The sequence below is a fragment of the Pseudophryne corroboree genome, chromosome 2 (genome assembly GCF_028390025.1).
Source record: "Pseudophryne corroboree isolate aPseCor3 chromosome 2, aPseCor3.hap2, whole genome shotgun sequence".
NCBI classification, from domain to species: Eukaryota; Metazoa; Chordata; class Amphibia; order Anura; family Myobatrachidae; genus Pseudophryne; species Pseudophryne corroboree.
In genome coordinates, this window is record NC_086445.1 from 881,379,643 (window position 1) to 881,405,341 (window position 25,699).

The 25,699-nt window shown below is 43.5% G+C and overlaps 1 protein-coding gene and 1 pseudogene across 1 annotated transcript in view; both read right to left on the bottom strand.

Annotated features, from left to right (window-relative positions):
* The window catches only part of LOC135051349 (solute carrier family 13 member 2-like), a 257,947-nt gene that overhangs the window by 53,915 nt on the left and 178,333 nt on the right, over positions 1–25,699 (bottom strand). The window contains exons 6-7 of the mRNA XM_063957395.1: positions 19,036–19,158; positions 18,623–18,844 (exon numbers count right to left, since the gene is read on the bottom strand). Of these exons, the coding sequence (XP_063813465.1) occupies positions 18,623–18,844; positions 19,036–19,158 (345 nt within the window). The remainder of the gene's footprint in view (positions 1–18,622; positions 18,845–19,035; positions 19,159–25,699) is intronic.
* On the bottom strand, positions 24,366–24,483 carry LOC135052640 (5S ribosomal RNA; annotated as a pseudogene).

Here is a 25,699-nt window from a genome sequence, read left to right on the forward strand (position 1 = left end):
TTCACGGCTGTGGCTACCTCTGTGTCGGCAGTCGGCAGGCAGTCCGTCCATCCATAATTGTATTATAATATATACCACCTAACCGTGGTTTTTTTTTCATTCTTTATACCGTCATAGTCAGTCATACTAGTTGTTACGAGTATACTACTATCTCTTTATCAACCAGTGTACAGTGCGGTAGTTCACGGCTGTGGCTACCTCTGTGTCGGCACTCGGCAGGCAGTCCGTCCATCCATAATTGTATTATAATATATACCACCTAACCGTGGTTTTTTTTTCATTCTTTATACCGTCATAGTGTCATACTAGTTGTTACGAGTATACTACTATCTCTTTATCAACCAGTGTACAGTGCGGTAGTTCACGGCTGTGGCTACCTCTGTGTCGGCAGTCGGCAGGCAGTCCGTCCATCCATAATTGTATTATAATATATACCACCTAACCGTGGTTTTTTTTTCATTCTTTATACCGTCATAGTGTCATACTAGTTGTTACGAGTATACTACTATCTCTTTATCAACCAGTGTACAGTGCGGTAGTTCACGGCTGTGGCTACCTCTGTGTCGGCAGTCGGCAGGCAGTCCGTCCATCCATAATTGTATTATAATATATACCACCTAACCGTGGTTTTTTTTTCATTCTTTATACCGTCATAGTCAGTCATACTAGTTGTTACGAGTATACTACTATCTCTTTATCAACCAGTGTACAGTGCGGTAGTTCACGGCTGTGGCTACCTCTGTGTCGGCACTCGGCAGGCAGTCCGTCCATCCATAATTGTATTACAATATATACCACCTAACCGTGGTTTTTTTTTCATTCTTTATACCGTCATAGTCAGTCATACTAGTTGTTACGAGTATACTACTATCTCTTTATCAACCAGTGTACAGTGCGGTAGTTCACGGCTGTGGCTACCTCTGTGTCGGCACTCGGCAGGCAGTCCGTCCATCCATAATTGTATTATAATATATACCACCTAACCGTGGTTTTTTTTTCATTCTTTATACCGTCATAGTGTCATACTAGTTGTTACGAGTATACTACTATCTCTTTATCAACCAGTGTACAGTGCGGTAGTTCACGGCTGTGGCTACCTCTGTGTCGGCAGTCGGCAGGCAGTCCGTCCATCCATAATTGTATTATAATATATACCACCTAACCGTGGTTTTTTTTTCATTCTTTATACCGTCATAGTGTCATACTAGTTGTTACGAGTATACTACTATCTCTTTATCAACCAGTGTACAGTGCGGTAGTTCACGGCTGTGGCTACCTCTGTGTCGGCAGTCGGCAGGCAGTCCGTCCATCCATAATTGTATTATAATATATACCACCTAACCGTGGTTTTTTTTTCATTCTTTATACCGTCATAGTCAGTCATACTAGTTGTTACGAGTATACTACTATCTCTTTATCAACCAGTGTACAGTGCGGTAGTTCACGGCTGTGGCTACCTCTGTGTCGGAACTCGGCAGGCAGTCCGTCCATCCATAATTGTATTACAATATATACCACCTAACCGTGGTTTTTTTTTCATTCTTTATACCGTCATAGTCAGTCATACTAGTTGTTACGAGTATACTACTATCTCTTTATCAACCAGTGTACAGTGCGGTAGTTCACGGCTGTGGCTACCTCTGTGTCGGAACTCGGCAGGCAGTCCGTCCATCCATAATTGTATTACAATATATACCACCTAACCGTGGTTTTTTTTTCATTCTTTATACCGTCATAGTCAGTCATACTAGTTGTTACGAGTATACTACTATCTCTTTATCAACCAGTGTACAGTGCGGTAGTTCACGGCTGTGGCTACCTCTGTGTCGGAACTCGGCAGGCAGTCCGTCCATCCATAATTGTATTATTATAATATATACCACCTAACCGTGGTTTTTTTTTCATTCTTTATACCGTCATAGTGTCATACTAGTTGTTACGAGTATACTACTATCTCTTTATCAACCAGTGTACAGTGCGGTAGTTCACGGCTGTGGCTACCTCTGTGTCGGCAGTCGGCAGGCAGTCCGTCCATCCATAATTGTATTATAATATATACCACCTAACCGTGGTTTTTTTTTCATTCTTTATACCGTCATAGTCAGTCATACTAGTTGTTACGAGTATACTACTATCTCTTTATCAACCAGTGTACAGTGCGGTAGTTCACGGCTGTGGCTACCTCTGTGTCGGAACTCGGCAGGCAGTCCGTCCATCCATAATTGTATTACAATATATACCACCTAACCGTGGTTTTTTTTTCATTCTTTATACCGTCATAGTCAGTCATACTAGTTGTTACGAGTATACTACTATCTCTTTATCAACCAGTGTACAGTGCGGTAGTTCACGGCTGTGGCTACCTCTGTGTCGGCAGTCGGCAGGCAGTCCGTCCATCCATAATTGTATTATAATATATACCACCTAACCGTGGTTTTTTTTTCATTCTTTATACCGTCATAGTCAGTCATACTAGTTGTTACGAGTATACTACTATCTCTTTATCAACCAGTGTACAGTGCGGTAGTTCACGGCTGTGGCTACCTCTGTGTCGGAACTCAGCAGGCAGTCCGTCCATCCATAATTGTATTACAATATATACCACCTAACCGTGTTTTTTTTTTCATTCTTTATACCGTCATAGTCAGTCATACTAGTTGTTACGAGTATACTACTATCTCTTTATCAACCAGTGTACAGTGCGGTAGTTCACGGCTGTGGCTACCTCTGTGTCGGCACTCGGCAGGCAGTCCGTCCATCCATAATTGTATTACAATATATACCACCTAACCGTGGTTTTTTTATACCACCTAACCGTGGCAGTCCGTCCATAATTGTATACTAGTATCCAATCCATCCATCTCCATTGTTTACCTGAGGTGCCTTTTAGTTCTGCCTATAAAATATGGAGAACAAAAAAGTTGAGGTTCCAAAATTAGGGAAAGATCAAGATCCACTTCCACCTCGTGCTGAAGCTGCTGCCACTAGTCATGGCCGAGACGATGAAATGCCAGCAACGTCGTCTGCCAAGGCCGATGCCCAATGTCATAGTACAGAGCATGTCAAATCCAAAACACCAAATATCAGAAAAAAAAGGACTCCAAAACCTAAAATAAAATTGTCGGAGGAGAAGCGTAAACTTGCCAATATGCCATTTACCACACGGAGTGGCAAGGAACGGCTGAGGCCCTGGCCTATGTTCATGGCTAGTGGTTCAGCTTCACATGAGGATGGAAGCACTCAGCCTCTCGCTAGAAAACTGAAAAGACTCAAGCTGGCAAAAGCACCGCAAAGAACTGTGCGTTCTTTGAAATCCCAAATCCACAAGGAGAGTCCAATTGTGTCGTTTGCGATGCCTGACCTTCCCAACACTGGACGTGAAGAGCATGCACCTTCCACTATTTGCATGCCCCCTGCAAGTGCTGAAAGGAGCACCCGCAGTCCAGTTCCTGATAGTCAGATTGAAGATGTCAGTGTTGAAGTACACCAGGATGAGGAGGATATGGGTGTTGCTGGCGCTGGGGAGGAAATTGACCAGAAGGATTCTGATGGTGAGGTGGTTTGTTTAAGTCAGGCACCCGGGGAGACACCTGTTGTCCGTGGGAGGAATATGGCCGTTGACATGCCAGGTGAAAATACCAAAAAAATCAGCTCTTCGGTGTGGAGGTATTTCACCAGAAATGCGGACAACAGGTGTCAAGCCGTGTGTTCCCTTTGTCAAGCTGTAATAAGTAGGGGTAAGGACGTTAACCACCTCGGAACATCCTCCCTTATACGTCACCTGCAGCGCATTCATAATAAGTCAGTGACAAGTTCAAAAACTTTGGGTGACAGCGGAAGCAGTCCACTGACCAGTAAATCCCTTCCTCTTGTAACCAAGCTCACGCAAACCACCCCACCAACTCCCTCAGTGTCAATTTCCTCCTTCCCCAGGAATGCCAATAGTCCTGCAGGCCATGTCACTGGCAAGTCTGACGAGTCCTCTCCTGCCTGGGATTCCTCCGATGCATCCTTGCGTGTAACGCCTACTGCTGCTGGCGCTGCTGTTGTTGCCGCTGGCAGTCGATGGTCATCCCAGAGGGGAAGTCGTAAGCCCACTTGTACTACTTCCAGTAAGCAATTGACTGTTCAACAGTCCTTTGCGAGGAAGATGAAATATCACAGCAGTCATCCTACTGCAAAGCGGATAACTGAGGCCTTGGCATCCTGGGTGGTGAGAAACGTGGTTCCGGTATCCATCATTACTGCAGAGCCAACTAGAGACTTGTTGGAGGTACTGTGTCCCCGGTACCAAATACCATCTAGGTTCCATTTCTCTAGGCAGGCGATACCGAAAATGTACACAGACCTCAGAAAAAGAGTCACCAGTGTCCTAAAAAATGCAGCTGTACCCAATGTCCACTTAACCACGGACATGTGGACAAGTGGAGCAGGGCAGGGTCAGGACTATATGACTGTGACAGCCCACTGGGTAGATGTATGGACTCCCGCCGCAAGAACAGCAGCGGCGGCACCAGTAGCAGCATCTCGCAAACGCCAACTCTTTCCTAGGCAGGCTACGCTTTGTATCACCGCTTTCCAGAATACGCACACAGCTGAAAACCTCTTACGGCAACTGAGGAAGATCATCGCGGAATGGCTTACCCCAATTGGACTCTCCTGTGGATTTGTGGCATCGGACAACGCCAGCAATATTGTGTGTGCATTAAATCTGGGCCAATTCCAGCACGTCCCATGTTTTGCACATACCTTGAATTTGGTGGTGCAGAATTTTTAAAAAAACGACAGGGGCGTGCAAGAGATGCTGTCGGTGGCCAGAAGAATTGCGGGACACTTTCGGCGTACAGGCACCACGTACAGAAAACTGGAGCACCACCAAAAACTACTGAACCTGCCCTGCCATCATCTGAAGCAAGAAGTGGTAACGAGGTGGAATTCAACCCTCTATATGCTTCAGAGGTTGGAGGAGCAGCAAAAGGCCATTCAAGCCTATACAATTGAGCACGATATAGTAGGTGGAATGCACCTGTCTCAAGTGCAGTGGAGAATGATTTCAACGTTGTGCAAGGTTCTGATGCCCTTTGAACTTGCCACACGTGAAGTCAGTTCAGACACTGCCAGCCTGAGTCAGGTCATTCCCCTCATCAGGCTTTTGCAGAAGAAGCTGGAGGCATTGAAGGAGGAGCTAACACGGAGCGATTCCGCTAGGCATGTGGGACTTGTGGATGCAGCCCTTAATTCGCTTAACAAGGATTCACGGGTGGTCAATCTGTTGAAATCAGAGCACTACATTTTGGCCACCGTGCTCGATCCTAGATTTAAAGCCTACCTTGGATCTCTCTTTCCGGCAGACACAGGTCTGCTGGGGTTGAAAGACCTGCTGGTGACAAAATTGTCAAGTCAAGCGGAACGCGACCTGTCAACATCTCCTCCTTCACATTCTCCCGCAACTGGGGGTGCGAGGAAAAGGCTCAGAATTCCGAGCCCACCCGCTGGCGGTGATGCAGGGCAGTCTGGAGCGACTGCTGATGCTGACATCTGGTCCGGACTGAAGGACCTGACAACGATTACGGACATGTCGTCTACTGTCACTGCATATGATTCTCTCAACATTGATAGAATGGTGGAGGATTATATGAGTGACCGCATCCAAGTAGGCACGTCACACAGTCCGTACTTATACTGGCAGGAAAAAGAGGCAATTTGGAGGCCCTTGCACAAACTGGCTTTATTCTACCTAAGTTGCCCTCCCACAAGTGTGTACTCCGAAAGAGTGTTTAGTGCCGCCGCTCACCTTGTCAGCAATCGGCGTACGAGGTTACATCCAGAAAATGTGGAGAAGATGATGTTCATTAAAATGAATTATAATCAATTCCTCCGCGGAGACATTGACCAGCAGCAATTGCCTCCACAAAGTACACAGGGAGCTGAGATGGTGGATTCCAGTGGGGACGAATTGATAATCTGTGAGGAGGGGGATGTACACGGTGATATATCGGAGGGTGAAGATGAGGTGGACATCTTGCCTCTGTAGAGCCAGTTTGTGCAAGGAGAGATTAATTGCTTCTTTTTTGGGGGGGGTCCAAACCAACCCGTCATATCAGTCACAGTCGTGTGGCAGACCCTGTCACTGAAATGATGGGTTGGTTAAAGTGTGCATGTCCTGTTTTGTTTATACAACATAAGGGTGGGTGGGAGGGCCCAAGGATAATTCCATCTTGCACCTCTTTTTTCTTTTCTTTTTCTTTGCATCATGTGCTGATTGGGGAGGGTTTTTTGGAAGGGACATCCTGCGTGACACTGCAGTGCCACTCCTAGATGGGCCCGGTGTTTGTGTCGGCCACTAGGGTCGCTAATCTTACTCACACAGCTACCTCATTGCGCCTCTTTTTTTCTTTGCGTCATGTGCTGTTTGGGGAGGGTTTTTTGGAAGGGACATCCTGCGTGACACTGCAGTGCCACTCCTAGATGTGCCCGGTGTTTGTGTCGGCCACTAGGGTCGCTAATCTTACTCACACAGTCAGCTACCTCATTGCGCCTCTTTTTTTCTTTGCGTCATGTGCTGTTTGGGGAGTGTTTTTTGGAAGGGCCATCCTGCGTGACACTGCAGTGCCACTCCTAGATGGGCCCGGTGTTTGTGTCGGCCACTAGGGTCGCTAATCTTACTCACACAGCTACCTCATTGCGCCTCTTTTTTTCTTTGCGTCATGTGCTGTTTGGGGAGGGTTTTTTGGAAGGGACATCCTGCGTGACACTGCAGTGCCACTCCTAGATGGGCCCGGTGTTTGTGTCGGCCACTAGGGTCGCTTATCTTACTCACACAGCGACCTCGGTGCAAATTTTAGGACTAAAAATAATATTGTGAGGTGTGAGGTATTCAGAATAGACTGAAAATGAGTGTAAATTATGGTTTTTGAGGTTAATAATACTTTGGGATCAAAATGACCCCCAAATTCTATGATTTAAGCTGTTTTTTAGTGTTTTTGGAAAAAAACACCCGAATCCAAAACACACCCGAATCCGACAAAAATAATTCGGTGAGGTTTTGCCAAAACGCGTTCGAACCCAAAACACGGCCGCGGAACCGAACCCAAAACCAAAACACAAAACCCGAAAAATTTCAGGCGCTCATCTCTAATATATATATGTGTGATAACGTTTTAACCTGCACAGCACTTCTCTAAACTGTACAATATTCTCTTTCCTTAATACAGGTTGAGTATCCCATATCCAAATATTCCGAAATACGGAATATTCCGAAATACGGACTTTTTTGAGTGAGAGTGAGATAGTGAAATCTTTGTTTTCTGTGGCTCAATGTACACAAACTTTGTTTAATACACAAAGTTATTAAAAATATTGTATTAAATGACCTTCAGGCTGTGTGTATAAGGTGTACATGAAACATAAATGAATTGTGTGAATGTACACACACTTTGTTTAATGCACAAAGTTATTAAAAATATTGGGCAAAATGACCTTCAGGCTGTGTTTATAAGGTGTATATGAAACATAAATGCACTCTGTGCTTAGACTTAGGTCCCATCTCCATGTTATCTCATTGTGGTATGCAATTATTCCAAAATACGGAAAAATCCGATATCCAAAATACCTCTGGTCCCAAGCATTTTGGATAAGGGATACTCAACCTGTATATGCATTCATCCATAAAGGAATAGTGATCACTCTCCACGCGGGGATATACCTTAACTCACTCTTTCTATAGAGGGGGAACGCCCATCAAGGTATCTTTTTATTCCACCGTTATGATCAACTCGTAAACCCACTTTGCCCAGAGAGAAGGAAGCGTACCTCACTCACACAAAAGAATACTGATGGAAGCACATCAAGGTTTCTTTATATTTAGTGAGAAAATATCAGGCGTACCCTACTCACAGAAAAGATGGTTGTATGTAAGCTCATCTGGGTTTCTTTGGGAGACTGGCCAGGGTAAAAGAAAAAGTTCCTGTCTCCGTGTGTGATAACTCCACCGTAGTGGCAGGTTTCTCAAAAAAATGTGTTCCAATCACAATGAATCCATATGCAAAAAGCACAATTTTTTTATTATTAAAAAATACCCCGCACATTCGGGGAGACATACAGCTGACAGAAACAATTCTTTAAAAAAACGGAGTCTGAAAAAGGATTGTAGCAGCAAAACTCACGATCGTAAAATGACTAAAAAAAACCATATATATTTAAAATCCATATATACAGAAAAATCCTTGGAAAAGTACTTGATTCATACCTATATCATAGATCCACACTCTCAGCTGGTCGACATGTTTCGGCCTATTCGTAGGCCTTTATCAAGACGTATTTATCAAGACGGGGTGGCAACCGATTGCACAGTCTGACATGACCATGCACTATATCTTCATCACCACCATGTGGATACACATGTTTCACGTTGTTATTAATATGCGCTCTTATGGCCAGTAACACTTTGACACGTTTGTTATTTCTCTACGTCTGTTCACTATTTCTTTCAGACAGCTCCAGCGGGTTACCAGGGGCGGCCGGGACGCTCGCGGTCACCATGGTTACCGGAGGACGTCACTTCCTGGCAACCACAATCAGGGACTTCCGGGAGCCCGGCCCCACGCCAGCGCCCGCTGTTTGACGCTGCGGTCTTACAGGTGTGTGTACACATAAAGGTAAGGTGTTTTACACTGTGGGTTTTGTTCTTTGCACAGCATACAGCCTTGACAAAAGCGTTCTGCGCGGCGCTGAAACGTTGGCAAAGCTTTGCCACTTTGAGATGTGATTTTTTCACTAAACTTTGATACTTTTTGCATTAAGTCCCCAGAGTGCCGCCTGGTTCTTTTTCTGTTTGGGAGAGTGCCATCTCTCCCTAGGGACCATAGTGACTATATCATTTACATAGGAGGGCACCGGGGCAGTTGACTCTGACAACACGGAGTGCCGACCTACCGAAATCTCTATTCAATTGACTGTGCACACACAGTCGCAAGCGGTAAGGCACCCGGCCTCATTTATAATTAGTTGAATGATCTGGATTTTTGCTATACTGCTTTCCCTGCGATATCGCAGTACGAGTTTAATTTTCTACACAAAGGACATTTGTCACAGTGTCGGCGGTTGCCGGCTCTCATCCCGACATGAATACAGCAGGGACATCCAAACAGGCCTTGGCCTCTCACAACAAATCCAATGCCATTGACAGCACTTTAGCTTTCAGTGAAACCGAGGCTGCAGCTATCCTTTTTTCTGAAGACATCTTAACTAATCAGGATAACACAACGGCTGATGAGGTCTACCATACACTATTACGTCTGAAGAAAAAAGAAGTTGATTTCTTGCTACATGGCACCTCTTTGTCGGATTACTATCGGGCTAAGCGTATCCCCAGAGGTTTTAGAGTAAGGAACATACCAACCACCGGGAGAAACAATCCCGATTTCTGGATCTCGGTCGTTAATAAGTGCAGCATGGACCTTATGCTCCTCGTGATCGAGGAGGTAGGTAAAGAATTAAAAAAATACAGAACGAACATTACACAATATACATCCAGCCATCAAGTGTTTCTGGACGACGCACAATATGCTAGCTCCTGGGATAAATTGAATTCTCAACTCAGTAATTACAGACGTGATCTCATCGCCTTTAAAAAAATCAAAATTACAAACGGTCAATGCGGATTATGAGGACAATCGAGTATATAGCTGGCTTCATGGTGTATCGGATAATCCCTGCCTTAGGGGTTCCAGACGGCGTCCATCTTGGAGGGACAAACGGGCTCGATCAACGAGACGGACATACTCATCTAATTCAGACAGTGATTTCGTATGCCATGATTCCGAGGGAAGTAAATCACCCAGGAATGTCCCTTTAGGGGCAAACACCAGGGCAAAAGCAGAAGTGCCAGGCTCTGGCCCACAAGGAGAGGTGGACAAAACCAGAGGCTCCAAAAAGCCGCCAACCAACCCCAAGGAGAAGAAAAAGAACTAATCTTCAATTTGTCATCTAGAGTACTTACTGACCCAGAGACGCAGGTCCTTAGTAAAGGCTTATCCTTTGTCCCCACCAATCCGCATAATGAGTTCAAATGGACAGTAGAACAATATCGCTTTTCCAGAAATTTACGTCTTAAGGAATTCTTTCAGTATCACCCTACATCCACTGAGCAGGAGCAGCGTGAGATGCTTCCTACTAGGTCAACGTTCGATCCTCAATCCAATAATGCCGCTATCAAGTCCTTCTCTAGACTTTTGGATACATCCATTTGTAAGTATGACAGTGCACAACCACACATATACCGTAATCTATCCAGGCAAGAACAGTCAGCGCTTAAGGATCTAGCTTCGTACAGCGACATCACTATTCAGCCGGCGGACAAAGGGGATGCCATTGTCATTCAAGATAAAACCACGTACATTCAGGAAATCGATCGGCAATTGGCAGATACCACCACTTACAAAAAATTACGACACAACCCCACCACAGCATTTAAGACAGAAATTGATGCTATCCTGAAAAGAGCAGTACACGACGGACACATTAGTTCCAAATTGGCCAATTCATTGATGCAACCACATCCTGTAATTCCCATCCTTTATACGGTACCTAAGGTACACAAGGACAGTGTGAATCCTCCGGGGCGTCCCATTACATCAGCTAGGGGATCTCTTATACAGCCGATTTCACAATTTCTTGATCTTCTCATACAGCCCCTTGTCATCAAAGTACTTATTTAAAAGATACGTCACATCTACTCCGTCTGCTCCAGGAACTAGCAGTGGTTCCACAGAACACCATCATGTGCACTATGGACTTGCAGAGTTTGTATACCGTGATCCCCCATGCCGATGGACTACTGGCCATGCAACAATTTCTACAGTCTGAAAATTTCCAGGGTCTTCATATTCCGTTATTTTTACAACTATTGGAGTATACACTTACGCATAACTACTTTCTTCATAATGGTGATTTTTACGTCCAGCTCACAGGCTGCGCCATGGGATCGAACGTAGCGCCAAGCTACGCAAATGTATACATGTTTGCTCAGGAACGCCAAATTTTTGGCACAGATGCCATACAGGCTAATATCTTATTATACAAACGTTACATTGACGATCTCTTACTATTTTGGACGGGTGGTGCTTCTGCATTGGCCAGTTTGTGTGATAACATCAACAGCAGGGACTCTCCGATCAAACTCAGCATAGAATCCAGCCAGACGTCAATACATTTTCTGAATGTACAAACAGATATCACTGACCACAGCATATGCACGTCTGTATATTACAAGCCGACGGATCGCAATACTCTACTGATGCACAACAGTTTCCACCCTCCGGCACTTAAGAAGGGCCTACCCAGGTCCCAGATGCTCAGAGTCGCCAGAATCACGAGTAACAGTCAACAATTGGAATCAGCACTGAATCATGTGATAACACAATTTGCATCACGGGGGTATGACAAGCGACAACTGGAACTTACTAAACAGGAAATTATGCTCATTCCACGTACAACACTTCTTGAGCCGGTGACAAGAAACAACATGAAAAAAGTCCCCCTGATCACTGAGTATACTACAGCTAGCTCAGTAGTAACTAGGGCTACACAAGCTTTGTGGCCCATAGTCAACACTGATCCTTTACTGCCGTGCTTCAAGCACACGGCAATCATGCCGTGTTACAAGAGGGGAAGCAGCTTACGGGACATTTTAGTAAAAACTGATGTCACGCAGATCAATACACCCATGCTGAAGCCGGGATGCCAGCGTTGTCTCTCTTGTACAACATGCAAATTTATGGATACGGGCTCAAGTTTCCAACACCCGAAAACGAAACAATTGTACAGCATTAAGCATCATGTAACATGTACATCTCAGTTTATCATTTATGTTATCACGTGCCCATGTGGCTTGGTCTACGTGGGACAAACTATTCGAACTTTCCGTGAAAGGATGGCACTCCATCGTTCAGCTATCAAGGCAGCGTTGGAGGGGAAACCTAATGAACAGCTGGTCGCCCGACACTTTAAGAATGCACAGCACCGGTTACAACAGCTACGGTACATGATAGTCGACCACATTCCCCCACACAACAGAGGAGGCGATTGGTCCAAGTTGTTATCACAAAGGGAGATCGAATGGATCCATCGTCTATCGGCATTAGCACCGGATGGACTCAATGAACAGATTGCTTGGAGTGTGTTTTTATAATAGCAGCAGCATTTGTTGTCATGTTTGCCTTTCTATGATAGGGTCACGTGGGCCTTTACATCTTATTATATTTTCTTCATCTCAGTCGATACCATGTGCACGGGCTATAGCATGTGAGGGCTGTGTTAGTTTATGGTATTAATTTACATTCATGTTTGTTCTTTTGTCATTATGGGCATATTATCGATACAACGTTTTTATGTATTCATTTCTTGCCCTGACTGATTTGTCTGTATGATTGCTCACAACCGCACACACTTTTTAACCTTTTTAACATTTTTTATTCTTTTCACCTTTGCATTGGTGGTCTGGCCATCACACTCTGGTTACATCTTGTATTAATGGGGTGGCAACCGATTGCACAGTCTGACATGACCATGCACTATATCTTCATCACCACCATGTGGATACACATGTTTCACGTTGTTATTAATATGCGCTCTAATGGCCAGTAACACTTTGACACGTTTGTTATTTCTCTACGTCTGTTCACTATTTCTTTCCGACAGCTCCAGCGGGTTACCAGGGGCGGCCGGGACGCTCGCGGTCACCATGGTTACCGGAGGACGTCACTTCCTGGCAACCACAATCAGGGACTTCCGGGAGCCCGGCCCCATGCCAGCGCCCGCTGTTTGACGCTGCGGTCTTACAGGTGTGTGTACACATAAAGGTAAGGTGTTTTACACTGTGGGTTTTGTTCTTTGCACAGCATACAGCCTTGACAAAAGCGTCCTGCGCGGCGCTGAAACGTTGGCAAAGCTATGCCACTTTGAGATGTGATTTTTTTCACTAAACTTTGATACTTTTTGCATTAAGTCACTCTGCGGTCTCATTCAATCAATAAAACACAGCTCCAGGAAGCTTGTAGCGACGTTTCGGCTTTAATAGCCTTTGTCAAGCATAATAACCAACCCCTAGGGGGTTTAGGGTACGGAACACGCCCACCATCGGACATTACAACAAGGAGTTCATGCGGCGGTGGATAGCCGTGCTAAACAAGTGTTCCCTAGATTTAATGATGCTAGTAGTTGAGGAATCAGCCCGTGAACTACAAGTAGTGAGAAGTAAAATCCAAGATGTGGAGAAAGAGTATAAGGAACAATTAACGCAAGATCATGCTTGTAATTGGCTGGACAAACTTAACTCGCAGGTCACGACTTACAAAAAGGAATTGTTAGCCTTTAAAAAACGAAAATTGGAAAGAGTCAACCAAGACTATACTGAAATGAGTGTATATAGATGGATTTCAGGAAGCCAAGAAGGAAATTATACTGGAAAGAGATGGTTAAACAATAGAAGAGGACGAGGATATAGAGAGCACACCACCTTCAGTGACATACCTTCCTCTTCAGGTGAGGACTCTACTGACATCGATGGGCCGACAGCATCTGGTGGGAAGCCCTCTTTGGGAGTAAAAACCCGTGCTGGGCACGGGGGAAGAGGAAACACACGAGGAGGGGGGGCCAATGCAGGCGGAAAAGGAAAGAAGTACAACAAGTCGAAGAAGTAGTCTTCAACCTCTCGAGGCATGTATTATCTGAAGCTGAAAAATCTGTACTGAGCAAGGGATTGGGTTTTGTGCCCACAACCCCTTTTGATTCACTTGAATGGAAGGTGGAACAGTTTAGACTGGGTAGACAACTGAGATTGAGGGAATTCTTCAATGACAAGGACGATCCAGAAGATGTTGAGAGAGGGTTCACATTCAAGAGGAAGTCTCAGTTTGATCCCACATCCAATAACATTGCCATACAAAGCTTCATGAAATCTTTGGACACACTGGTGGTGAATGATCAGAAGACGCCCAAACCCCATATAAACAATCTGACCAAAGAAGAATGGTCAGCACTAAAGGGACTGAGCAGCAATAACAACATTGTTATCAGAGCTGCAGATAAGGGGGGAGGGGTGGTATTGATGGACGTTGACAAATATTGTGAGGAGATTTATAGCCCGTTATCTGTAGAAAGTGTCTATCTTCCACTAACTGCTGATCCTACCAACCAATACAAAGCAGAGATTGATGCTATTTTGGATGGGGCGAATAAGGATGGCATCATTGATGCTGACACTCACAAATTTTTGACAGTGGATACACCCAGGGTGCCGCTCCTTTATACGCTCCCAAAGATCCAGAAGATTATGTGTGACCCACCTGGACGACCCATTGTGTCTGCAAGGGATTCATTATTTAACAATATATCTAAATACTTAGATCATTATCTTCAGCCTTGCGTCCAGGCGGGAAACACATACTTAAGAGATACCACGGATTTATTGCTCAAATTGGGAGAGTTAGGAGAACTACCTCAGAATACATGGATGTGTACCTTAGATATCAATAGTTTGTATACAAACATCCCTCATTCTGGAGGTCTTGAGGCAGTGAAGTTGTTATTGAGGGATAATCCACTATATGAGGGTCCGGATTTAGATTTTTTTTCTTGAATTACTGGAATTAGTTCTTAAACGGAACTATTTTTATTTCAATGGTCAGTATTATAATCAATGTTCTGGGTGTGCCATGGGGTCTCCTGTGGCCCCGGTGTACGCCAATGCTTACATGTCAGTATTGGAAAAATCTTTGTTCTTCAACCGAGAGGTGAGAGATTTGATAGTGTTTTACAAACGCTATATAGATGATGTGATCCTCTTCTGGAATGGTACTTATGCAGAATTACTTAAATTAATTGAGCATATCAATGGTTTAGATTGTCCCATCAAATTTACCTACAGTATACCATCAGTCGCGAAGAGATCACATATCTTGATGTTAAAATTATGTTAGACATTGATAATAATATCCACACAATTATTTTTTCAAAAGAAACGGACAGAAATACATTATTGAGAGCTGACAGCTTTCACCCTCAGGCCACCATTAACAGCCTGCCATACTCTCAGTTTTTGAGAGCCAGAAGAATCACTAGTGATGAAACTGTGTTTGAACAGAACCTTGAGATGATGACCACCAAATTTAGAGAACGTGGGTACAGAGATGATACCATCAGTTCTGCTAGAACTAAAGCCAGGTTACAATCGAGGGAAAGTACTTTGAAGAAAAAAATTAAGGATAACTCTAAGAGAACGCTAAATTGGGTACATAGATATACTGTAGCGCACAATAAGATCAGAGAGTCTAGCACTAATTTGTGGCCAGTAGTTCAAAGTGACATCAAGAGTCTTAAACACTCCACCATTAGACATTGTTATCAAAGAGGGAAGAATATTCGTGATTGGACGGTACATGCCGACATCACACAATTACAATCCCTAGATGGTGTTAGTAGACGCAGCAATGGTTGCCACAAGCGCACTGGTTGCACCACTTGTGGACACATGACAGCGGGAAAATACTTCTTTCATCCACACACTGGCCGCAGATATGAAATTAGACATGCTCTTACATGTACTAGCTCTTATATTATTTATTTGATTAAATGCCCCTGCGGGTTATGTTATGTGGGGAAGACTATACGTACATGTCGTGAACGCATGGCCCTGCACAGGTCCGCCATCAAAGCGGCACTTAGTGGCAAGGGATCTGATCAACCCATTGCCAGACACTTCAAAGAGGCCAAACACAATATGGCCAATCTTCGACACATGATCATTGATCATGTTCCAGATGATGGAAGACAGGGTGACAGACACAGAAAATTACTCCAATGTGAAACGAAGTGGATTCATCTTCTAGACACAGTGAAACCAAGAGGGCTTAACGAGCAATTAAACCTAAGTGTGTTTCTTTGATGTGGTTCAAGAGATAGAATTTTTTGAATTATGATATTATGCACAAATTGGTTCTGTTTACTTGGTAGGGCTCTGATCAATGATTTATTGTAATTAGTGACTAAGCTGAGATTTTTATGTTTTGTAATGATTTTAATATGTTTGTTTTTTGCTACACATTACGCATGGGTGTTGTATGCTCTTTTCAGACTCCATGGATCTCCTGATCCCGTTGATGAGTGGGACGTCTGCCGACTCTGGGGTACTGTACCGTGACACATGGACACGATCGCTGTGGACAGTACAGGAGGGCCAGCGTTTCTGGCAACGTTTGTGTGTCACCATGACAACGCGCAGCGATTTGAGGCGGTGTGAGCGGAGCGGTGCACCCGGAAGTCGGAGTGATGCGGACGGATACGGGAGGGAGTCCGTGGCGTCGTGGAGAGAGGTAAGGGTATTTAAATTGAGCACTTATGATTGTCAAATTGTGTTGGTTATTATGCTTGACAAAGGCTATTAAAGCCGAAACGTCGCTACAAGGTTCCTGGAGCTATGTTTTATTGATTGAATGAGACCGCAGAGTGCCATGATTCGGCTGAACTGTTTATACACTTAATGGGCGATGGTTGATGTTGGAAGTGAGAGTGCCGGTTGCTAGCTTGTGTGTATATATATATATATATATATATATACAGAAGATCGGCGGCACTCACGGCAATAAACAATAAAACTCAGCTCTGTGGCCAACGTTTCAATGTTATATAGTCAACATTTTAGTCAGGGCCCTGACGAAAATGTTGACTGTATAACATTGAAACATTGGCCACAGAGCTGAGTTTTGTCGTTTATTGCCGTGAGTGCCGCCGATCTTCTGGTTGTGATTGGGGAGCTGCTTGTTTCCTACGGAGGGCACCTGCGTTTACACGTATGCTATACACACCAAGGAGGAGTGCCGCTGGACTGTATGTATGTATATATATATATATATATATATATATAAGATATACATTTTACATATATACATATATTTATACAGTATAATACAGATATACACACACACATATATATGCAATTCAAATGATGGCAGCACTCACGTACAGCAGGGGTGTGGTTCATCAAATCGACAGTATCTAGGTCGACAATGTTTCGGTCGACCACTATAGGTCGACAGTCACTAGGTCGACATGGATGGAAGGTCGACAGGGTTTCTAGGTCAACATGTGCTAGGTCGACAGGTCTAAAGGTCGGCATGAGGATTATTATTTTTTGTGTCGTTTTCTTCGTAGAGTGACCGGGATCCCAAATTAGTGCACCGCATCCCCTCGCATGGCTCGCTTCGCTCGCCATGCTTCAGGCATGGTGCCTTCGCTTCGCTTGGCACAGATTACCATTCCAATCGTGGTCCACGTGGATCGTTAAGTATGAAAAAATTCAAAAAAAGAAAAAAATGTGAAAAACTCATGTCGACCTTTAGACCTGTCGACCTAGCACATGTCGAAATGTGAAAAACTCATGTCGACCTTTAGACCTGACGACCTAGCACATGTCGACCTAGAAACCCTGTCGACCTTCCATCCAGGTCGACCTAGTGACTGTCGACCTATAGTGGTCGACCTAAACATTGTCGACCTAGATACTGTCGATCTTCAGACCGGATCCCGTACAGCAGACGAATAAGTAACTGACCAGGAGACCTGCATCGTACTGTAATATGATGTAGATCATTTTTTCAGATTTAACTTTTTGAGACTACAGCTAATGACATATCAGCCCCTTCCCCCACCATAACTATAGATTCTGCCCTTTCATACATTTTCAACTATGAAAGATGGTCTTTTCTGACATAAATTTATATCCACCACCCTCCTCCCATACTTTATAAAGGGGCCACAAAAAAGGGTGTTGGTCTCAAAAGGATGAAGCATGGCCACATTATCGTACCCCCAATTCAAATTATGCCACAGTAGCACAATCTTATTCACGTTACACCGCACGTAGTGCCCCAATTCACATTACACCACGTAGTAGTGTCCCTTATTCACATTCCGATACATAATAGTGCTCTTTATTGACACTACACTACAAAGTAGTGCCCCATATACATGTAATGCCACATAGTAGTTGTACCCCTTATGCACATAAGTCTAGTGCCCCCCACATTACACCACAGTGTACTCACAGGAAGCAGCATTAGGCACCTGGCAGAGCAAGAGACACAGCTCAAAATGAGTCTCTCCTATTAGGCTGCTGATGATAATCTCCACGCGTCAGAGGAGTATGTGATAGGCTCCTCTAATCAGAGCTCAGCACATGCTCCTCTCACTCCTCAGCACAGTCTCATGGGAATTATTTCTCAGTAGTGCATTGCGACAGTCCAGCATAGGGAATCAGCAACAGCAGCAGTGGACTGAGACTGAAGAGCCATTCTTTAGGGGGCCTGCTGCCTGTCATATGGTTTGAAAGTTGTAGCAGCAGCAACAGTGAACTCAGCAGGCTAGTGGAGCAGGGAGAGCGCATTTCATGCTTGGTACCTCCCTGCTTCGCATATTTTGCTGAGTTTGTTGTGCCGGCCCTGGGAACCCCTCCCTATTCCTCCTTGCTAGGCATAGGCCAGTCTCTACCTGAAATCTAGAGCCCGGGGCACGACAAAAAAAACAAACTGCCCAATTAGAAAGAGTTTGCCTTTATGTACACACTTACTCTTTTCCTTGCTTGTTAAAGCTGATAGTTGCCCAGCCTGGCATGAAACCTGGTTCCCTTGAGAACCACAAGATAACCAACAAGACGAATAAAACCAGAACACAGATCTCTGCAAAGCTCATAGAACCCAGCTTCTTGTGCTCAGTAGAGATGACTTTGTACGCTCGCTTCTCTTTTTCCTTCTGCTGTGAGTTACCACCACAGCCAAAATTCTTTCTGAAGCTAAAAGAAAAACAGAGCAGCATGGTTGGTTAGTATTAACAAGGTGAGATGAGAGTCGGACACAGGTACATAGTAAGAGCTTTCTACAACAAAACTATTATACCATACATTTATTATTATCTTTACTGCTACAATGTCAGTGACATATTATCTTTGTTGCTACTTTGATATATATTTAATTATAGACTTACTTAATTCCCAGGAACATGATCTGCAGCCAGATCCAGGCAAGAGCAAGCAACAGAATCGTAATGGGGAAGGCAAAACCAAACCATGACACAAAATTGATGACATTGTTGTTTCCAGGGAACAGCCTGCAAGATGAAAGTCATATTACTACCTTGTCCTGGGTGACAAAAATTCTACTTTCGGACCAGTAATAGGGTAGGCTTTTCAACATTAGAACATTAGTTAAGCACATATAATTGTAATTGTTTTTTTATTAAAAATAGCTGGGAAAAATGTTATATGAATATGAATTTGTGTCATATAAAAGATTAAAATCAGTTTAATATATTTATGATATTATATTTTATTACACATAGAGTAAGCTCTCAAAGTAATCAGTAGGAAACTGGTAAAATTGGTTTCTGTGGCCTGGCCTAATTAACATATCTACACACGTGGCCTTGGCTAGTTAGCATTTGAATAACCAAGCTCAGCTCACTGATACAGCTAACCTACATGCTGTTAAGCAACACACTTCCTGTGGATCACACGCCCCCATAGCTGGAACTCGGGTATAATATACCTATTTGAAATCACAGAGCTCACTCTCACCCTGGCACACACACAGCTACAGAGACTCTCTTAGAAGCATGGTCCTCGATATGCCGGGGATGCTTGGAGGCTTTTCATGAGGAAAAGCCTACAAGCATCCCCGGCATATCGAGGCTAAGTATCATTCTCCCGATAACTCATAAATAATAATGACATAGAATAGCTAAATATGTGTTTGAGGTAATTTTAGTTTTGGAATCTGTAATGGTAGCTGGAATATTATACAACCTTTAGTACAGGTTGAGTATCCCTTATCCAAAATGCTTGGGACCAGAGGTATTTTGGATATCGTATTTTTCCGTATTTTGGAATAATTGCATACCATAATGAGATATGATGGCGATGGGACCTAAATCTAAGCACAGAATGCATTTATGTTACATATACACCTTATACACACAGCCTAAAGGTAATTTTAGCCAATATCTTTAATAACTTTTTGCATTAAACAAAGTGTGTCTACATTCACACAATTCATTTATGTTTCATATACACCTTATACACAGAGCCTGAGGGTCATTTTATACAATATTTTTTAATAACTGTGTATTAAACAAAGGTTGTGTACAGAGAGCCATCAGAAAACAAAGGTTTCACTATCTCACTCTCACTCAAAAAAGTCTGTATTTCGGAATATTCCGTATTTCGGATATTTGGATATGGGATACTCAACCTGTATAGCATTTGTGGTATATGTTTTGTGGATGGTGATTTGTGTTTCATAGCAATGGCATGCTGGGATTTGTGATTACATGGTGATCTGGTCTTGTGATGATTCCTATAACATGAACAGCATGCAATATATTATGTTGGTCTTGGAAGGCCGGAATAAGTTAGCACAAAGAAGGATGTGTTTGTTTCAAAGGTGCTGGGATTGGTATATAATTACTGGCTACATTATATAACATAGCCAGCATACAATATTTTTTGGTTATTGAGATACTGTGTTGGTTGGAATTGTGAAATCAGTACATAAGTAATATGTTGTAGTTTATTAATTCTGGAATATAGTGGTGTCTTCCAGAGATATGTTGGTTCATCCAAAAATGTCTGCTGCCATGTGACTTTTTATGGCCTAACAAAGAATGCCATGTGTTTGAACCTGGAAACATAAGATGGCTGCTGCCATGTGGCTGCCGACATTACAATAGACCAGTGGTGGCCAGACTTTTGTAGTCGGTGATCTACTTTGAAAGCTGAAAAGCTTTTGTGATCTACCCGCGCGTTCAAAAAAGGGGTGTGGCATAACAAAAAGTGGGCGTGGTATAACAAAAAAGGGACGTAGCCTTGCTGCACAGAGTGTAATGACTGTCTCGCACGAAATAATACTATGGCCCCCACAGGTAAAAACCTCAAACACATATGCCCTCACAGTGCCAGATACACATATGCCCCACAGTGCCAGATATGCACCCACAGTGCCAGTTATGCCCCCACAGTGCCACATATGCTCCCACAGTGCCAGATACACATATGCCCCCACAGTGCCATGTGCCCACATTTGCTAGATATGCCCCCACAGTGCCACGTATGACCCCACAGTGCCAGATACAGATATTCCCCCACAGTGCCATGTGCCCACAGTGCCAGATATGCCCCCACAGTGCCAGTTATGCACCCACAGTGCCATTTATGCCCCCACAGTGCCACATATGCCCCCACAGTGCCAGATACACATATGCCCCCACAGTGCCATGTGCCCACAGTGCTAGATATGCACCCACAGTGCCACGTATGACCCCACAGTGCCAGATACAGATATGCCCCCACAGTGCCATGTGCCCACAGTGCCAGATATGTCCTCACAGTGCCACAAACAGATATGTCCCCACAGTGCCATGTGCCCACAGTGCTAGATATGCCCCCACAGTGCCACATATGACCCCACAGTGCCAGATACAGATATGCCCCCACAGAGCCATGTGCCCACAGTGCCAGATATGCCCCCACAGTGCCAGGTATGCCCCCGCAGTGCCACATATGACCCCACAGTGCCAGATACAGATATGCCCCCACAGTGCCATGTGCCCACAGTGCTAGATATGCCTCCACAGTGCCAGATACAGATATGCCCCCACAGTGCCAGATATGCCCCCACAGTGCCATGTGCCCACAGTGCTAGATATGCCCACACAGTGCCACATATGACCCCACAGTGCCAGATACAGATATGCCCCCACAATGCCAGATACGCCCCCACTGTGCCATGTGCCCACAGTGCCAGATATGCCCCCATAGTGCTGCTCACAATTTTGCTGCTGTGTGGAGAGCGCAGCGCGCGCCTCTCCTGCCTGCTGTCCTGCCTCTCAGTCTGGTCTCCGGCGGTGACGGCAGTGTGTATATCTCAAATCAGGCGCCAGTCCACAAGCTCTGATTGGCTAACGAACCGGCACCTGATTTGAGCTATACACTCCGCCATCACAGCTGGAGACCAGACTGAGGGGCAGGGCGGCAGGCAGGAGAGGCGCGTGCTGCACTCTCCTCGCCTCTTATGGATGGGCGGCGGATCGCGATCGACTGGTCGCATATCCGCGATCGACCAGTCGATCGCGATCGACTGTTTGGCCACCCCTGCAATAGACCATGCAGTCACATGCTGCCCCCCCCCCTCCACACACACACACATACATAACCCAAAATCAATATTCCCCTTAGATGTTTCTTCAGATATATATTTCTCCAATATCTCCCAATAAATCTAGGGTTTGATTTGATCAAATCTGTGATTTGCCGAGAGCTTGGAGAATATTTCCCCAGTAATAAATAAATATACACACACATATACATACACTTCTTACACTCGTCTTTCATACTATTTCTATCTTATATAGTGTGAACCTGTGAAAATATTCTATGGTGACTTGCATTGTATTTGACCAATACTGTTTAATGATAAATGTGAATTCTATGAGTATCAATTGTTTGTTGAAATACATTCTTGCGTTTTACATTTTATATGACTGGCGTGCATTCTTCCATGAATAGAATATTCCTAAAGATTTAAAGATATATGTCTAGGTACAACCTCTGCGAGTATGTTATTAAAAGGTATACAATTAGTGATTAATTATTATAAAACCCTAAATGGTTAAAATTATACATTTGCTTCAAAGATATGAAATATATTAATGTAATACAAGCAATGGGAGCAGATAGAAAAAGTAGTAGGAAGAGCAATACCCCCTTTATCAATATATATATATATATATATATATATATATATATATATATACACACACACAATCACTAATTAAATGTATTCCCTATTTACTTTTCTCCCAAAGAAGATTATTATTTACTCATCTCTACTGTGCCAGTACAACCTTATATAGATGTGTGTGCAATAATATTCCATTTCTCCCCCATTTCACAGGGTGATGGGCCTGATCCGCCTGGCTTTGTCTAGTTACCTTCATATAAGAGTTTTACATACATGTGGCTTTTCATAATTTGCAAACGTAATTGTCTGCTTTGTGCATACCTGGCTGCTTGACCCTATTTTGATTTAGGGAACTTACACCCATTAATGAGTCTGCGCCCATAATGTATGTTTGGGTGTCTAACATTTCCTTCTAAAATAACCATTGATTTCACACAATTTATGTTTCAATAAGACATACATGAGTTGAAACCAATTGATATAAGTAAGTTAGTCGGGACAGTAGGTGGACATAAGGGTATATAAGTAAGTTAGTCATGAGAGAGTGGGGTGTAATATGAAAAGTCAACATTCACAATGTTGACACCAGAATGTCGACAGGTTCTGAATTTCAACAGAATGTCGACCTGGACATTAGCTCCACAACCAATATGTTGATATTCACAAAGATCAACATGGTTAAAATGTCAACATGTTCATAATGTCAACGTTCAGACCTTGTGAGCATTCAGTGTTGACACTCTGGTCAGAAACCCATAAGCGGCAGATATATGTTGGTCATCAGAGTGAGTAGACATGAAGATAAAGGTAAGTTATTGATCAATGAAAGGATATATGGGTATATACAGTAGGCAAGTTAGTGATGAGGGAGAGGGGACATAAGGGATGATAGGTAAGTCAGGGGGACATGAACTAAGCAATGATAAAAGTGGAGAAGTGAGCCAGTGGAGAAGTTGCCCATGGCAACCAATTAGCATTGATGTAACATTTATAATTTGCATACTATAAAAGTAGAGAAAAAACAACTTTGCAGAAGACTCTTTTGTGGGTGCACTCTTGTTTTTGTTATATGACTAATAATTAAAACATAACTTTTATTAACTCATTTTAAAATAAATCCTCACTCTCATACTCCATCATACAGTATTTAGTTAATAAGAATTATACTTATACACACAATTGTGCTTATATTATTAAAAATGGATAAGAACCCCAAATTGGGTTATTATCACAAAGAAAATTGGAAATGTTCTGGTTAGTCTATCACCAAAAGACTTGTAGGGGGATGTAGACACTATGGCTCTACATCCGATTCCTAACCAACCAGCACAAGCAAAGCTTGTTTTAATGAGACCTCAATGGGTCATGATTGACCGGACCATTCTTATCAGGAGTATGTATCCTAACAACAATATATGCACATGTGGGGGTGCCTACTAGATTCCCCCGTGGTTTAGAGATAATAAGTTTGGCTGATTTTTACTTTAAGTATCTAGGAGAAGAAAGAAGGCAAGAGAGAAAGGAAAAAAAGGGAAGGAAAAGTGGTGATCCTGCTGTTGGCATCCGGTCAAAATGGGTCATTAATTACAACACCGGGTATTCCCTGGGGTTCCCCTCACAGGTACTGACCCAGCCCACCACCGTTTTGCTTCCAAGATCGGACGAGATCGGGCTCTGTCGGTGGGGTATGGTAGTAACTATTAGACGAAATTGGTCGACTCACCAATGAGAGTGCACCTAATTAAAGAAATCAGAAGAAAGGCAAGCTGCGGATCTGCTGTCTACGTTAGACGCAGGATTTACCTGTGAATCATAGATGAGAGTCCACGGATATAAGAAAAATTATAAGTAAAGGTAAACGTTTGCTGAAAAAAACTATATAACAATGATATAACAATGACAATATAGGCCAGACCAATATGTGCTGACTATAGCCTATACTAAATTTTACCCCAAATATTCCTACCTATAAGCACAATGCATTATATCAGTGGGCAGGTAAGGAAATACAGAGAAATTAGTATAATGAAATTATGTCTGGTATTGGTCTGAATTGTTGAATAGGCACTGTCAATTTGTTTGATAACTTAGACACACACTTTTTTTTAGAGAGCCACTGCTGTGGGCTAAATCAGACTGGAACGGCTTATGACACGTGCTACATTTGCACCGATTGTTCCCACATACAGAATATGATCAAAGTTACAACCAAAAGTATAGGGCTGTTATACTAGGGAAGCCAGCCAATAGAGAGGGGTGTGTCTAAACAACAAAGTTATTAACTGCTCCCAGTTGTCTATAGGGCAAAGGAAAAGTGTAAAGAAAAGTGCAAAAAAAATGCAAGAATGCAAAGAAAGATACAATTGTTATATCATGTCTGTAACAAGCAAAACTCAACACTGTATAAATCTGATAAATCAGAATGGATTTTAGTGCTACTAACAGATATTGGTTTCAGAAAGTTGTAAAAGTGTACACAAAAGTTATAAAAATGTGTATAAAGAGATACAAGAAAATACCAGTCCCGGCCCAGATCCCTGGATCAGTCTGGAGTTAAGAGGATCTGCATCATACTTCTGATGTCCTTGGTCAAAAGAGGAAAACGCGTTTCACCCGTCCTGCGGGCTTGTTCACTTCCAATGCTACTGATTGCAGTGATAAGTCTGGTTTAAATACCAGTTACTGATAACCCAGGCAATCGCTGGGGTACACAATTACCTGCCTGATTGGTTTCAGGCAATCGGCTGTGATCAGCGGAAGTGACGTCCTTCCACTGGTTGCTAAGTTACCCTTAATGATTATGTTTACTGAAAGAAAAAAGGATCCATGTGCACGATTGCAGACAAATGTATCAGGACTCACTGTCGCTGCATCCTTAGGCTATCTACTGGCTATATTGCTGGTGCCCCGTCACG